Genomic DNA, 17,555 nt, shown 5'->3' on the forward strand with positions numbered 1-17,555 from the left:
CCTGGCTAGACTGTTCATTCTTAGTAGTTGCAGAGGAGCTAAAATGACATAACACCTCAGGGGGAAACCTGGTTTCAGACTAGACTGTCATCTATTTTTTTACAGGATGATCAGGATGGTGTATTCCTTAAGTGGAGAGTGGAGAATTCATGGGGTGAAGACCACGGGCAAAAAGGTGAGCTTAATGTTGAAATGCTGCTACCAGGTGACTGGGTCTGCTCCACTCTGCCTCTTTGGGTGGAAAGTTGCTGTACTATGGAGAGTTTTTTAGTAATTGGCCCCATTGGCTAATGTGTTCTACAGAAACGTGAGGATCTGGTTCATCCCAGGGTTTCTCAGCCCCAGGTTGTGTCTGAGTCAAGCCTGGTGGCATTAATTAGTTCCAAACCATGCTGACTCTACTGGACTGCTATAACAGAGCCCTGTGGTTCACAGAAGGCCGGGTGCCCCTCGCCAGGGTGCTTGCCACATGGTATTTGGGGTGCTTTCGGCTATCTCACCGGCACCAGAGAGAGAAGCTTCTGAGTGAGAGAACAGGATTGGCAGGAAACTGTATTCAGATATTTCTGAGGACTCTTTTTTTTTTTTTTTTTTTTTTGGTGGTGATACTGGGGTTCCTGGAAGCCCTTCTACCTCCGGGCTACACTCCCACGGGCTATACTCCCAGACTTATTTTATTTTATTTTTATTATTATTTTGGTGGTCTGGGGGTGGAACCCAGAGGCTTTCTACCTCCAGGCTATACTCCCAGACCCATTTTATATTTTATTTGGAAACAGGGTCTCACTAAGTTGCTGAGAGCCTCACTAAGTAGCTGAGGCTGGCTTCGAACCTGCGCGATCCTCCAGTCTCAGCCTCCCAAGCACGGGGATTACTACAGCGTGCGCCACCATGCCTGGCATCCCAGACCTATTTTATACTTTTCTTTTTTTTTTTTTTTTTTTTTTATGTGGAAACAGGGTCTCTTAAGCCAGCACGGCTGGCTTCGAACCTGCGCAATCCTCCTGTCTCCACCTCCCAAGCCCAGGGATTACAAGCGTGCGCCACCATGCCTGGCTCTGAGGACTCTTTAAAACCTGTGAAGTTAGCCGGGCGTGATGGCGCACACTTGTAATCTCCACGCTTGGGAGGCGGAGACAGGAGGATCGCGCAGGTTCGAAGCCAGCCTCACCGGCTTAAGAGACCCTGTTTCCAAATAAAGAATATAAAAAATAGGTCTGGGAGTGTAGCCTGGAGGTAGAAGGGTTTCCAGGAACCCCAGTACCACCAAAATAAATAAATACATAAATAAAAAAGAGAGCCAGGCAGGGTGGCGCATGCTTGTAATCCCAATACTTGGGAGGCTGAGACAGGAATATCAGTTTCCTGGCCAGCCTGAGCTACTTAGTGAGGCCCTCTGCAAATTAGTGAGACTCTGTTTCAAAAGTAAAGAATAAAATATAGGACTGGGCTGTAGCTGGGAGGTAGAATGCCCCTGGGTTCCATCCCCAGCACCACAAAAAGTAAGTAAATAAATAAATAATTTAAAAAGAAAAAGGAAGTAAGGATCTTGGTTACTCTTTGCTGTTGCCCCTCTGTGTTTAGAATGGTAACATTCCAGGCCAGGTGTGGTGTCACAGGCCTGTAATCGCAGGACTTGGGAGGCTGGAACAGGAGGATCACGTTTTCAAGGGGAGCCTCAGCAGGTAGTCAGATTCTCAGTAACTTGACGAGGTCCTGTGTTTTAAAAAATAGCAGTAAAATTGGGCTTGAGGTATAGCTCAGAGTTAGAGGACACCCCTGGTTTCAATCCCTAAGACTCCTCCCCCCAATTAAAAAAAAAAGAATAGTGAATACTCAGCCATGTTTCTCAGATCCCTGGAATTTCCAAAAACAAAGGTGAAGGAGGGTTGTGGAAGTTTGGAAGTGAGCAGAGGAGGCTTTCATGGCTCATGTTTGAGAACTGTCTTAGCAGAACCTGTTAACTATGTTTTAACTTGACATGACTTTGGTATACTGGAGCAGCCCAGGCAAAATCTGAAGGCTTCATCTGCCATTCCAGGCCTTTTCGTCTCCTCATGAAGCCGAGCATTGGTAGCTTTTGGTAACTGTCCCTGGTTGCTGCTGTGAGATCCAGCAGCTCAGTGTTTACATAAACAAGCACAAGCACTGCTGGTGCGTTCTCTTCAGCATCAAATAGTTGCACATCCCTCTTCTGGGATTTCTGTGATATAGGGGTGCTTTTTTCTACCTCTGAGCTACACCCGCAGCCCTATTTTTTATTCTGTATTTTGAACCAGGGTCTCACTGAGTTGCAAAGGGCCTCACTAAGTAGCTGAGGCTTTCTGCAAACTGCGATCCTCCTGTCTCCGTGTCTACTAGCATGCACCACCACGCCAGCAGGAGTGCTTTTTTCAATATAGTTGTCTTTATTACTCTAAACCTAAATGCCTGCTCTCAGAGAGGACACTGGGCCACTTTGCTGATTTATTTCTCCATTCAACTGCATCTCTTTACTGCTACTCAAGGCAGGTTGTGCTACTCCTGCTTAGTCATTCCATTATGTCGAAAGAACTGGGATCTCAGTCCCTAGACTGTGCTTGTAATCCTTCCTAGGAAGTCTGTACCAATCTAGTAAAGATTCAACTAATTTTTGTTGTTGTTGTTGTTGTTGTTGTTGTTGTTGTTGTTGTTTGGTGGTACTGGGGATGGAACCCAGGGGCTTTCTACCTCCGGGCTATACTCCCAGACCTATTTTATATTTCCTTTGGAAACAGGGTCTCACTAAGTTGCTGAGAGCCTCTCTAAGTAGCTGAGGCTGGCTTCGAACCTGTGCAATCTTCCTGTCTGAGCTTCCCAAGCTCTGGGATGACAAGCATGCACCACCACGCCCGGCGTTGTTGTTCTTAAATAATTGCCCAAGATTATACAGAGCTAAAGCATTTCAGGAGAGAGCCAAAAGATAGGAAAGTGGAGTGGGAGTGGGGTAGGGATAGTTCACCCAAAGCCAAAATAAATTAGTCTTGTGTATTTCTTGGTAATGTTCTTTCTGACTTAACAGGAAGGAAGGAAAGAAAACATGATCTAATTTAATTGGCACACTTAGCCTGACCTTCAGAAAGCGCCTAGCGTGTTATTCTGGTGGCGACATGTGTTTACCCCCATGGCCCTCCTGTCTCATCCTGGTGGGCATTGGCGGGCACAGCTAAAGCAGGACCTCTTTGTCCTCTTTTAGAAGACAGGACAACCTTAAGTAACTGGGATTTTGTTCTATAGATAACATTGTTAGCAGTTTGTTACTATTCTCCTTGGAATTTCTGCCTGTTAAGATTGATGTTTGTGGGGAGAAAGCAAGGCTGATAATAAAGCAGGAGGTAAACAAAGCAGAGATACTTGGGCAGCCCGCCCAGCCCTCTGCCTGCTGGCTTTGATCTTCCCATTGGTCTGTTCATGCCCTTTCCTACCTAGGAACTGTTATGTAATTCAGATAACCTTTCTGTTTCACAAAATGGGCAGATCCCTTCTGACCCGGAGAGACATTATAAGAGAAATTAGTTGTTATCTTGTTGTACCATTTGGGTTACTTCATGTTGGTGAATTTGAGCATTCATATACTGAAAGTCGAATACATGCGTATTGGGCATGTGCCCCAGTGTGGCATTTTTTTCTTCCCTGTTTGTGGAAAAACTGTGTGTTTTGTATCTTGTTTACAGATCATATCAGAAGTGGATTTCAGAGTTAGATGAGGGAACAGATCTTGATTTTACAATTAGATGAAGGGATTAGGATTGGGATTCTCTCTCTCTTTCTTTTTTCTTTTCCTTTCTTTTTTCTTTTTCTTTTTTGTGTATTAATGGACATTCTACCTATGAGCTATACCCATACTAACCCCTTTTTATTTATTTTTTTTGTTTGTTTGTTTTTTGGGTTGTTTTTTTTCGGTACTGGGGTTCCTGGAAGCCCTTTTATCTCCGGGCTACACTCCCAGACCTATTTTATATTTTTTATTTGGAAACAGGGTCTCTTAAGCCAGCGAGGCTGGCTCCAAACCAGCGCGATCCTCCTGTCTCTGCCTCCCAAGCGCGGGGATTACAAGCGTGCGCCACCAAGCCCGACCTTTTTATTTGTTTTTGAAATAGGGTTATGTTAGGTTGCTGAGAATCTTGCTACATTTCTGTAGCTGTCCTGTCTTAGCCTCCCAAGTACTGGGATTAGAGGTGTGCCACCATTTCTGGCTGTTATGTTTCATTTTTAAAAGTGGATACAGTAAAATATTTAAGAATTTAATTTTTTTGTGGTACTAAGGATGGAACCCAGGGACATTCTACCTCCAAGCTGCACCCCCAGCCCTACTTTTTTATTCTTTATTTTGAAACGGTCTGAGTTGCAAAGGACCTCACTAAATAACTGAGGCTGGCCGTGAACCCAGATCCTCCTGTTTCAGCCTCCCAGTGCTGGGATTACAAGTGTGCACCACCATGGCCTGGGTAAGAATTTTAAATTTTTTTAAAAAGAATTTAAATTAGAAGAAATAACCATTGGTTGCTCTAATTTTGAGTCAGAAATGCATCTGAGAAGAATCTTTAGGCAAAGCAAGCTGCAAGCTCCCTCGCTAATCAACAGTGAGCCAGTCTGGCACCAGAGCCACTTTTCTTAACCACTAAACTACTGTCTTTCACCTTCTGTGTTGTGCTCCTACCCAGTCCACTCATGGAAGGTCAGTTCAGAGTCACTGGTGATCAGAAACACTGGCTGAGGGGAGATAGACTCTATCAGGGGTCTGGACACATCCTATGAAGTCCTGATGCCAGGAGAAAAGGCTCCTAGCACGTCATTCATGGCTGGCAGTCTGGGTAAGGGGCAGGGAGTGTCTTGTGAAGGTTTGTGTCCAACATTAGCACAGGTGAGTTGGGAAGTAAGAAACTGTACATCCACCCAAAGCTTCCCTCAATTAATTTTGTTCATGCTCCTTTTTAACAAGGTTTGGGGTTTTCTTAACTTTTTATCATGGACAGTTTCATACATCAAACATACAGAATATTAAACATACAAGTGTGTGTGTGTGTGTGTGTGTGTGTGTGTGTGTGTGTGTGTGTATTTATTATACAGGAGGTTAGGAAACCTCCCATGGTCCTGTCACCCAGCCTCAGGTATCAACATTCTGCCATGCATGTAAAAAGTGTTGTTGGTAGTCAGTAGATTAAGTACTTTGTTGGTCTCTCTAATTGTTTAGTCTTATTGTGGAACTTTTTTCTTTGAGGTTGGTTCATTAAGCCTGAGATTGTATTCCTGTTATAAGCCCAATACAGCAAAACTCTTAGTGTAGAATTCTCATAATATAATTCTCTCTTTTTTTTTTTTTTTTTTTTAATGCAGGACTGGGGATAGAACCCATGGGCATTCTACCTCCAAGCTACATACACCCCCAGCCCTATTTTTTAGTCTTCTCATTTTTTGAAGCAGGGTCTTATTGAGTTGCGAAGAGCCTCGCTGAGTAGCTGAGGCTGTCCACGAACCACAATCCTTCTGTCTCAGCCTCCCAAATGCTGGGGTTACAAGTGTGTGTCACAACACCCGGCTTTGAAAGCATTTTTTAGACTGCATACAATTACACAAATCTTAAGAGTTAAAAGAAGCCGGGCATGGTAGCACATGCTTGTAATCCCAATACTTGGAGGAGGATTGCAGGTTCGAGGACAGCCTCAGCAAGTAGTGAAACTCATCAACCTAGTGAGACTGTTTCCAAATAAGAAATAAAAATTTAGGCTAGGTACATAGCTCGAAGGCAGAATGCCTCTGAGTTCAATCCTCAGTACCACACACAAAAAAAGAGTTAAATGAACATTCCATATTTTGTGTGTGTGTGCATGTGCACACACATACATACACGCATTTTCTGGGTTCAACCCCAAGTTCCAAAAGAAAAAAAAAAAGTTTGCTAATGTGTTTGTATTTATTTCTCTTCATTGCATCAAGGTAGGATAACCAAACTGAACGTGGGTGGTTGTACCATGCTTTATTGTGAAGGTACTGAAACTTATTGAAACTTTTTTTTTTTTTTTTTTTTTTTTGGTTGGTTAGTTGGTTGGTTTTTTTTTGGGTGGCACTGGGGTTCCTGGAAGCCCTTCTACCTCCAGCTACACTCCCCCGGGCTACATTCCCAGACCTATTTTTATACTTTTTTATGTGGAAACAGGGTCTCTTAAGCCAGCAAGGCTGGCTCCGAACCAGCGCAATCCTCCTGTCTCTGCCTCCCAAGCTCAGGGATTACAAGTGTGCGCCACCACACCCAGCTATTGAAAGGTTTTGACTTATTTAGGTTGTTCTGGATCTGGAATAGAATTGGAATTCAGGTCTCACAGAGTTCCTGAAAGTATATATGATTTATAAGAATAATTATTTGCTGATCTGTCTGTGGTTCACATCTGGATTTCTAGGTCAGATAATATAAATTATAGGCAGTGTTGAATTGCACTTGGTGAAACAAGAATAAATTGTAAGCCGAACACAGTGGTGCACGCCAGTTATCCAGTATTTGTAATCCAGGAGGATTGCAGGTTAGAAGCCGGCCTCATCAATTCTAAATAAAAAATGAGAGGGCTGGCAGTGTAGCTCAGAGGTAGAACTCCCCTGGGTCCCATCCCCAGTTCCCAAAACGAAGGAAAGAAAAAAAGATAAATTATATGAACTAAAAATAGAGATTTCAGCCGGGCGTGGTGGCGCACGCTTGTAATCCCAGCATTCGGGAGGCTGAGACCGGAGGATCGCAGTTCACAGGCAGCCTCAGCTACTTAGTGAGGCCCTCTGCAACTCAGTGAGACCCGGTTTCAAAATAAAGAATAAAAAATGGGGCAGGAGGTGTAGCTTGGAGGTCTAATGCCCCTAGGTTCTATCCCCAGACCCACAAAAAAAAAAAAAAAAAAAAACCCAGATTTCTAATTTCCTTTAAAAAGGCAAGGTGCACGAGTATTACGTCAGAGTTTTCGGGTCTCTCCAGGCTTGAGGAAAGTGCTGCTGCCATCAGAACTAGATACCTGAGTTCCTTCTGAGTACTTTTTATTGTCTGTCTTCATTAACCAAATGGCCTATGTGACTCAGGTATGCATGCTTGCACTTCCACCTGGCTCTAACCTTGGTCATAGTACTTAGCCTTCCAAGCCTCAGCCTTCTCATCTGTAAAACAGGGATAACACATTTGCTTCACAGGTTGAAGTGAGAGCCGTGTCAGACACAGAAGTACTCAAGACTCCTAGCTGTCACTTCGCTCTGCGAGTGCTAGCTGTGGCCTAAGGTGAGCAGGAGCAAGAACAGCAGGCTCCCTCCCCTCCCCTTCCAGAGGAGAGCTGTCTAACTCGCCCAAAGCTGATCGCACCGATCTCGCAAGAGCCCCCGCCAGCATGGCCACTGTGATGCGTCGCTGGAGGGATCTGGTTGTATGGGTTTAGTTTCATGGGAGGAAGTACAGAGATGAATAAGCCTGGTGCTGAGGAAAAACCATTAGCCATGGCATCAGCTCACGTTTATTGACAGGATGCAGGGAACCGTGCACGAGCTGTGCCAGAATGAACATCTCTGGCCCTCAGAGGAATTTATACCGCATCACCTGGGACACGGGAACGGGATTTGAAAGGGGCTGTGATGTGACAGAAGTGGCATTCGTGGTGTGCTCCGCAGACTGTAAGATATAGGATAAATAGACCGAGAAACGCAAAGAGGGCTGCTGTCTCCAAGAAGGCAGACGACAGATAAAGAGGAAGCACCAGGCAGAGCCCTCAGCAGGGAGGCAGTAGGAGGACTTCTAGGTGAAGGTTATTGGGAGGGCGAGGGATGGAGAGGGGCCCCAGAAGCCAGAGGACACGGTGTCAGGGAGAATGTGGTGGTGCTTAGTGATATAGTGCGGCAGACAGGAAGCGAAGCGGGGGGAGATGTGGGGCTGGACTTGAGGGTGGTTAGGACGCTTTAGGACAGGTAGGGTGCTAACTAGCCCAGCCATCCAGTTCACAGGACTTTGGTACCCAGCTCCTTCAGATGCTAGGTACGGGAGCAGGGGAGATTGAGGCGGTAGATCTCCATCCACACATACGACACATGAGCACTGGAGGAAGCTCAGGGAACGGTTGGCAGGGAGAGGGCGAACCACTGGAACTGCAGCTTCTCCTTGGGGCTTCTCAAGGCTGAGCCAGCTTTAGGAAGGTTAGGGCTTCCTGTTAGGCTTGTGGCTTTTTTGGAACGGTTTGAAGGCCAGCCAGGGAGATAGTTGAGAAGGGCAACTCTTGGCATAAGGAGCATGCTGCGGACAGGTCAAAGGCATGAAGCCAAGAAATAATACAGCCTGCCATCCATGGAGCTTTTGAGGAAAGACCAAAAAGCAGGCTTAGCCTGAAACAAATAGAAGTAGTGTTAGTCCTGGGGTCAGAGAGAAGTCATTGAGACTTGGTGAGAAAACAGACCCTTGGATGACATCGCACTTTGTGCTTTCCTCTGCTGGTTCCACGTCAGAGATCATGCCTGAGCCGGTGTGCTCACCAGCTGGGGAAGGAGAAGCCAGCCCTGCGGTCACTGGGCTCTTTCTGGGCTCCTTAGTAGAGGACACTTCCGTAGGACATGTGCGTGTCTGCTGGCTGAACTTTATTGTGGCTTGATGGCTTAAAAAAATGCAAACCACAAGCCCCAACATCTCCTTTTCCCCACTGCATTTTCCACTACGAGTTTTTTCTGGTATCCTTACTAGGGAAACAGTACCTTCTGTAGCCTTTGTTTCTGAGAGAGGCCACCAGTAATATCCGGCTCTGCGAGTATCTCTTCTTTAATCAACAAAAGGTTCACAAACATAAATGTGTCCTCACCCCAGAGCCAGACTTTATGTTTATTCTGGAGGAAGAAGGAGCCTCCTCAGATCATTGTCCAAATGCAGTCATAATTGAAAATAGTTGTTTGGTTCTTTTCCCCAGGCTTTTTTTTTTTTTTTTTTTTTTTTACCTCTAGCCCATTCCATTCTCCTCTTTCTAAATGCACACACTTAAGACATGAGGCAGCTCTGATTTAGAGACCAAATACCTCATAATGGACCTTATGGAAACTGTTCCTGGCTGTTGACATGGCGTTATGAGCACACAGGGTTGACTCCAGACAGGTCCTGAGATAGATTGATAGTCTCCTCTGTCACTCAAGCCGTAACTACTGTCAGGGCTCTGTGCTGCTGAGAGCTCTATTTGAGGAAGCCGGAGCCCTATGGAATTAAGACCTGGGTTGATGTGGGCTTTGCTTCCTGGCTGTGTGGTTAGACTACTGAAGTCAACCCTGCCTGCCTCGGTGTTGCTGTGAGGGTTAAAATCAAAGCATGTGGGCCACTTTCCACTTCTAGAAATGGACCATTCTAGATCCTTTCTCTGAAATGTAACCCCTTTCTCATGGCCTTCTCTTCAACTTTGCCCCCACTTCCCTAAATGCTTAAAAAAATTCAAAGCATTATGAAGTGAAAGTTCCCCACAATGTGTGTAGATATTGTTTGCTATAATTATTTGAATAATAAAATTGCATTGTTCTAAAATCAAAACACAAAAGTTACATAGGAAGGAATCTTGCTTTCATTTCCGTCACTCTCCACTCCAGTCCCTCTCCTCCCCTCGAGGGCTGGCATTCCTTTTCATCTCTGCTGCACCTTTCCACTCCTGTGTGTGCACTCACACATGCACACACGTGTGTTTATAAATCCACTCTTGCTTCTTCTGCGAGAGGTGGCCTGTCTCCCCCGCCCATGTTTCTCCCCCTTCTTGGAGGTGCGCCTTGGCGTTTCCACATCAGTGGCTTCCATTGTCAGGATGGACCAGGTTTATAGCCAGTTCTCTTAGCAGTGGAATTGAATGGTTTTCATTCTGTCGCTTTACAAACCCTGCTGCATGAGTTAATGTGTGTTCAGTGTGTGGGACAGTGCCTCGCCCTCCTGAGTGCTGAATGCATGTAACGGTTAGGACTCATGAGTAAATACATACTGTGTGGGTGCAGCTCTGCGCACATAGGGTGCCGCCCTGGAGCCGGCATTGCCTAGTGGAGGGGGAAATGCACCTGGGATTTTTCTAGATTCTGCCAACTTCAGTTTCATAGGATTGTATCACTTCGCACATTTGCAACAGACTAACACGTTTCACACATGGGGACCCAACTACAGGGGTTCACATTTGGCACTTAATTATATATTGAAATTATTATTTTGTTTGGGGACTAGATGTGCCCAGGCCTCAGTGAACCTGTAGGGTTTTACATTAAGACTGTTTCTCATGATTTTTTTTTTACCACTTTCCCTACTTTTTTTTGTTTATTTTTTCATTATAAAAGCAGGAAAATGCAAGAATAAAGTTGAAGTTAGAAACCAAAAAGGACTTCTTTTATAAAGAAAATATTAATAAATAAGACTTTATAAGAACAGTAAATTTTAGTAGGCCAGAAGATGTAAGCTAAATTAAAAGGCATATACATAATAGGAAGAAAAGTTTGCAGCCAGTATAAATTTAGAGTGTGCTATTATTGGTCACTAATTAAAAAATGGGCAGATATCTCAAACAGGTACTTCATAAAAAAAAACTATACAAACTTATAAAAAGGTTCAGTTGGACCCAAAAGAAAGTTGGTAATTATATATAGCAAGTATTGGTGAAGCTATAAGAAAATTAAATAATATGAATATGTATAAAGATTTAGTTAAGCCGGGCGTGGTGGCGCACACTTGTAATCCCAGCACTCGGGAGGCTGAGACTGGAGGATCGCGGTTCGCGGACAGCAGTGAGGCCCTTTGCAACTCGTGAGACCCGGTTTCAAAATAAAGAATAAAAAATAGGGCAGGGGGTGTAGCTCGGAGGTCGAATGCCCCTGGGTTCCATCCCCAGACCCACCAAAAAATAAAAAAGATTTAGTTACAGAAATATTTATTAACAATCTGTATTCCAACAATAGGTGATTGGTTAAACATATTTTGATTTAATCATGCAGATTCAACACTCAAAAATTATGATGTGAACCAAGTGTGGTCGTGCACGCTTGTAATCCCAGTGCTTGGGAGGCTGAGACAAGTGGATCGCAGGTTCTCGGCCAGCCTCAGCAACTTAGTAAGGCCCTCTATAACTTAGTAAGACCCTGCCTCAAAATAAAAAATAAAATAGGGCAGGGCATGTATCTAGGAGGTAGAATGCCCCTGGGTTCAATCTCTAGTATCACACACACACACATAAAAATTAGGGTGTAGGTAGCTATTTTTCTTTATTAAAATGAAAATATTAATTAGAAAAGCAACATGTGTGGTACTTTGTAATAAAAGAGCACATATGATATATTGTTTTAATGAAACATGTAGAATCTACATGTAGAAACTATCAAAGAAGGTTTGTAAAATTTGAATAAGTTTTATCCCTAGGTTGTAGGCAGTTTTTAGACTTATCTTCTCCTCCTTCCCTTATTATGCTTCAAAATTTTTTTATAATGAGATTGAATTCTTTGTATAATGTTTAAGGTGTCAGAAAGCAATTTGACATTTTAGAAATTTGGGGGAGAAAAGTCACTTACCTTTATTCAAAATTACCATTTTAGCCGGGCGTGGTGGCGCACGCTTGTAATCCCCGCGCTTGGGAGGCTGAGACAGAAGGATCGCACAGGTTTGAAGCCAGCCTCAGCTACTTAGTGAGGCTTTCAGCAACTTAGTGAGACCCTGTTTCCAAATAAAATATAAAATAGGTCTGGGAGTGTAGCCTGAAAGCCCCTGGGTTCTATCCCCAGGACTACAAAAAAATAGATTTAAAAATTATCATTTTGTAATTGCTTTTATGTTCATCTGTGTTAATATAATTGTAATTATATAGGTTATACCATTTTATATACTTTTATCACTCAACCTTTGTACATTGCTAATCTTTGTAACTTCATTTTATTTATTTTGTTTTTTTCCCTTTTTTTGTAGGTCTGGGGATGGAACCCAGGGGCATTCGACCTCTGAGCTACACCCCTAGCCCTATTTTTATATTCTTTATTTTGAAACCGGGTCTCACTGAGTTGCAGAGGGCCTCATTAAGTAGCTGAGGCTGGCTGTGAACCACGATCCTCCGGTCTCAGCCTCCCGAATGCTGGGATTACAAGCGTGCGCCACCACGTCCGGCGTAACTTCATTTTAAATGATTGGCTATTGTTCAATAATGAGGTGGTTTCTTATTCTATAATAGGAAATTTAGAATGTCAGACAAGTAGCCAGGCATGATGGCACACACTTTTTTTGTTTGTTTTGTTTTGTGGTACTGGGGATGGAATCCAGGGTTGTTCTACCTCCGAGCTATACCTCTAGCCCTGCTTTTTATTCTTTATTTTGAAACGGTCTCACTGAGGCTGTGAGCCCGGATCCTCCTGTCTCAGTCTCCCGAATGCTGGGATTACAAGCCTGTGCCACCACGCCCAGCTGGCATACACTTTTAATCCCAGTACTACAAAAAGAGAGAATGTGAGTCAAGTAATGTAGGAGGTGTGATGGACACCCCTGTAATCACTGCAACCTGAGAAGCTGAAGAAGGAGGATCACACACTCAAGGCCAGTCTAAGCAAAATTTAGCAAGAGCCTGGCTCAAAATAAAAATGAAAAGGTCACCAAGCATAGTGGCGTAAGCCTGCAATCCCAGTACCTGGGAAGCTGAAACATGAGGATCATAAGTTCGAGGCCACCCTTAGCAACAGCATTTTAGCAAGGTCTCTTGGCAGTTTAGTGAGACCCTGTTTCAGAATGAAAATTAAAATAGGGCTGGTTGTATAGCTCAGAGATAGACTGCCTCTGAGTTCAACCTCCAGTACCAAAGTAAAATAAAAGGGCTGGAGGTGTAGCTCAAAGGTAGATTACCTGGGTTCGGTCTCCAGTGCTCTCACACAAAGGGAGGGCAGCACGGGTTTGCTTTCCTTGCTGGAGCCTTCAGCCTTCAGTTAGGACCCCCGGCTGAGAGAGTGGCGTTGACTTCCTGAGGTCTGCCGTCAGCTTCCTTTGGTCCATGCTTCTAGACCATCCACCAGAGCAGAACAGATAACTTGGTTTTATCAATTTTTTTTTTTTTTTTTTTTTTTTTTTTTTTTTTTTTTAGTGGTACTAGCATTCCTGGAAACCCTTCTCCGGGCTACCCTCCCAGACCTATTTTATATCTCAAATATTTTTTAAAAATAACAAAATAATAATTAATCACAGTCATCTGTTACTGAAAATACCTCACAGAGCAAAGACAACAGAAATACAAAATATTTTAAATGCAGCCAGTGTGGTGCATATTTGTAATCCCAGTTCTTGGGAGGCTGAGAGAAGGAGGATCACAGGTTCAAGAACAGCCTTAGCAAGTAGTGAGACTCATCAACTTAGTGAGACCCTGTTCCAATATAAAAATAAAATCAGGTTGGGGGTGTATCTTGGAGGTAGAATATTCCTGGGTTCAATCCCTAGTTCAGCAAAACGCATGTTTTTTAAATGCCTAAGCAATATTCATAAATGAAATTTGTCACCTTATCTAGTTTGAGAGGTATAAATCCCTGGCAGGACTTCAGAAAACTGTTTTCTCTGGCCAGCCTTTCCTTCTCACTGTTCCGACAGATCCTGCTCTTTCTCTTAAAAAATACATTGCCAGTTTCTTTGAGGGACTGGTCACTTATTTTCTTTCTCATTCCATGTAAGACATCAAAATTTAAATTTCACCTTAGTTTCTAGAGTTTACTTTTTGTGTGTGTGTGGTACTGGGGAGGGAACCCAGGGACATTCCACCTCTGAGCTACACCTTCAGCCCTGTTCTTTATTTGTTTTTTTGAATTTATTTGTTTTTTATTTTTTTATTTTTTGCAGGTCTAGGGATGGAACCCAGAGGCATTTGACCTCCGAGCTACACCCCCTCCAATTTTTTTACTCTTTATTTTGAAACAGGGTCTCACTGAGTTGTGAAGGGTCTCACTAAGTAGCTGAGGCTGTCCGCAAACCATGATCCTCAGGTCTCAGCCTTCTAAAAGCTGGGATTACAAGCGTGCGCCACCACGCCCGGCTTCCTATTCTTTATTTTGAAACAAGGTCTCACTGAGTTGTAAAATACCTCACTAAGTAGTAGCTGAGGCTGTCTGCGAACCCTAATCCTCCTGTTTCAGCCTCCCAAATGCTGGGATTATAAGCATGTGCCACCACACCCGGCTACAGTTGACCTTTTTAATTCATTTATCTTATGTATTTTCCTCAGTGTTAGTCTTGGGGTCCCATTTTGCCTTCTTTTCCTTCTTCCTTGAGGAGTGCCCTTGTTCATGGCCAGAGTGCTCACACTAGCTTCAAGGGCTGGGACCGTGGCCTTCCTCAGTCCACTACCACTGTGCCCGCCACTGCCCTGCTCCTCAGGCAGCCCAGGTTCAGACACTGATCCTAATCTCAGTCAAACTCCAAGATGCGGTGTCAACAGTTAGAGCAGCCACAGTCCGTTATCTGCTCAGGGTGCAATTACTTGGCAACCACCTAGACCGTGAGGTTTTTGTGGCCCCCAGAGAATTCATATCCTGAAGAGAGACACTAATCAGGCAGGTCCTCTTGGCGGGGACATTGAACCAGCGCATTACAGTTGATAGGAGTTTTAATTTGTGAGAACTTAATCTGATCTGCTTTGGAACAAGATAGTGTAGATGTACTTCTTGTCCATTTTCTCTGGGCTTTCTTTGAAGATTCATTTGATCGTATGTTGATAGGATTGTTATGAGGACACAGAGCTTTATTACATGAGGCTGCCTCTGTCCTGCCCAGTGCTGCTGCGGGGCACATCCAGCCTGGTGGCAGGGAAGAGGGCTGACACCTCAGTGGTGTGGTGCAGGCATCCTGCTGCCTGCCCTCCCACAGCTCCTTTGGAGAAGGCAGAGACTTGAGTTTCATGGGAAGCAAATCCTTGCAGTGCAGCAGGAAGTGGACTTGGTTGCTCTTCACCTGACAGAGCTTAGGTTGCTAGAACCAGGAGGCGCTGGTGTAGATGACATCAGGTCCTGACTGACTAACCCAAGCAAAGCTGGGGGCTTTGGGTGTGTGATGGGGACAGACCAGAGCACTGGCCTCCAGCACTTCCTTGATTTATTTGCTGTTTTTGTATTTTGTAGTGCGGAGGTGGAACCCAGGGCCTCACACACTAGGCAAGCGCTGTACCGCTGAGCTAGGCCCCAGGCCCCTCAAGCACTTCTGCAGGGTATTGTCTCTTAAGGGTAAACATGCATCACATCAGAGTGAGCTACCTGACTTCTGTCAAAGGTAGAAAGTGGAATTGGGCACACCCAAGCAGTGTCTTCAATTTAATGATGTACTCTGTCGTATCATTTAGCTTCCAAACTGTTGCCTTTTAATTATTTAAAGCAGTCTTAGCCAGATGTCGTGGTGCACGCTTGTAATCCCAGCATTCAGGAGGCTGAGACAGAAGGATCGAGGTTCATGGACAGCCTCGGCTTCTTAGTTAGGCCCTTTGCAACTCAGTGAGGCCCTGCTTCAAAACAAAGAATAAAAAATAGGGCTGGAGGTATAGCTCAGAGGTAGAATGCCCCTGGGTTCCATCCCCAGTACCGCCAAAAAAAAAAAAAGATTAATAAAGCAGTCTTAAGCAAGAGCAGCAGTTCCCAAAGTATGGACTGAGGCCCCGTGAGTGCCAGGGACCCTTTTAGAGGGTTCAGAGGGTCTTTCCTTCACCAACAACACACCAGTGTGAGGCTGGATTTTCTTCATCCACTTCGACAAAATAGCAGATTCTTACAGGTTAAGCAAAGACACAAGAATTCAGCTGTCTTCTATGAAGCCAGACATTGAAATGAAAAAACAGTGCTACTGTTCTAACTAAAACTGTTCTTATTTTGAAGAATATAATTATTTTTTCTAAAAATATTTGTATTAACATTTTTAATTTATATTTTTAAATGAGTTGTTTTGTTTTTTGGTTTTTTTTTGAGGCACTGGGGATGGAACCCAGGGTCATTCTACCTCCAAGCTACACCCCAGCCCTATTTTTTATTCTTTATTTTTGAAACAGGGTCTCACTGAGTTGCAAAGGGCCTCACTAAGTAGCTGAGGCTGTCTGCGATCCTCCTGTCTCAGCCTCCCAAATGCTGGGATTACAAGTGTGCACCACCACGCCTGACCCTTGGAGTCCTCATTTTAAGCGTATAAGAGAAAGCTAGGCATGATAGCACACCAGGTGTCACTGAGTTGCAGAGGGCCTCACTAAGTAGCTGAGGCTGTCCGCGAACCACGATCCTCTGGTCTCAGCCTCCCGAATGCTGGGATTACAAGCGTGCGCCACCATGCCCGACTGAGTCCCAGCTTTCTAACTGGTAAAAATGCAGCCCTGCCTGTCCTGTCTGCTCACTGGAGTACTAATAAGACTTCAATTACTTGATTGTAGGGGGAAAGCTGAAGAATAGGTGCAAACGTTAGCCTTGTAAAAGGCGTCTTCGTGGCACCCACCCGGGCCTGCCCTTCGCCCGCCCTCTCAGTTCACAGATTCCTGCTCTCTTCGCAGGTTACCTGTGCATGACCGACGAGTGGTTCTCCCAGTACGTCTACGAAGTGGTGGTGGACAGGAAGCACGTCCCAGAAGAGGTGCTGGCTGTGTTAGAGCAGGAGCCCATCGTCCTGCCGGCGTGGGACCCCATGGGGGCTTTGGCCAAGTGATGCGGCCTCCAGCCCCTTCCTCCTCCCATGGGACCTGACGAAGCTGCAAAGGACAGATCAGGGACTGGAGCCAAGTTACACAGGCAGCTGTGTCCCCGCAGGACACAGTCAGCTTGGATTCCCAGTCTCCTCCAGGAGCCTCTTTGGGAAAATGTGCTTTATGCTGAAACAAAATATTCATAAAGAAAAACAGTGGGAAAGATCAGGTCATATTCTCTACTCATCTCCAACAGCTCAGGATCTCTTAGCGTTCTAATCAGTTGTAATTGTCTTAACTCTGTCCTAAAGGTCTTCTGGGGGCTGGGGTAACGCTCAGGGGTAGACCTTGCCTAGCATGAATGAGGCCCTGAGTTCAGTCCCCGCTACCACATACACAAAAAGGCCTTCCATGCCTGCTGCGGTAAGAGGCGGGGATGAGCAGCCGAGGTGTATGGAGAGACCTAGCGCTCCTTATTCCTAGCTTACAGCGGGTTAGGGCTGCCTGAGATTTGAGCTCCCGCGTCAGCATGCGGCCTCCCAGGCCACGAACAGGAGGTTGCTGGGGTCTGACATGGCTCCTCCCTGTTCTGATCCCTGGGCGCAGCTCTGCTGAGTCAGGTTAAACGGAGGCTTAGCTTAGACAAGGTGGGCCAGAGAACAGCCAAAACCTTATCATGATTTCTGCTGGAATCATTAGGCGGAGCTCCAGCCAAATTTCAACCTCTGCCTCTGAGTTGGGGGTTGGGCGGGCAAGAAAAGGTCATATTCATTCTTTCTGACAACTAGATGGTGCTGAGAAGCTTTTGAATAAAACACTTTGCTAAATGAGAATGTGTTGGCTTATTTGATCCAAAAAGTATTTATTTAGCTACAAATGAAAGCAACCAGGTGGCTTGTTTTCCAAAGTAAAAGGCAGGAGGCA

General features: G+C 44.8%; 1 protein-coding gene across 1 annotated transcript in view; it reads left to right on the forward strand.

Moving 5' to 3' along the window:
• Nucleotides 1–17,089, forward strand: part of BLMH (bleomycin hydrolase) — a gene marked incomplete at its 5' end in the record, with an annotated part of 46,235 nt that extends 29,146 nt beyond the window's left edge. The window contains 2 exons of the mRNA XM_080713997.1: nucleotides 106–175; nucleotides 16,503–17,089. Coding sequence (XP_080570123.1) covers nucleotides 106–175; nucleotides 16,503–16,654 — 222 coding nt within the window. The 3' untranslated portion in view covers nucleotides 16,655–17,089. The remainder of the gene's footprint in view (nucleotides 1–105; nucleotides 176–16,502) is intronic.
• Between the last annotated feature and the right edge of the window lie 466 nt (nucleotides 17,090–17,555).

The sequence above is a fragment of the Muscardinus avellanarius genome, assembly GCF_963383645.1.
Source record: "Muscardinus avellanarius genome assembly, chromosome: 16".
NCBI classification, from domain to species: domain Eukaryota; kingdom Metazoa; phylum Chordata; class Mammalia; order Rodentia; family Gliridae; genus Muscardinus; species Muscardinus avellanarius.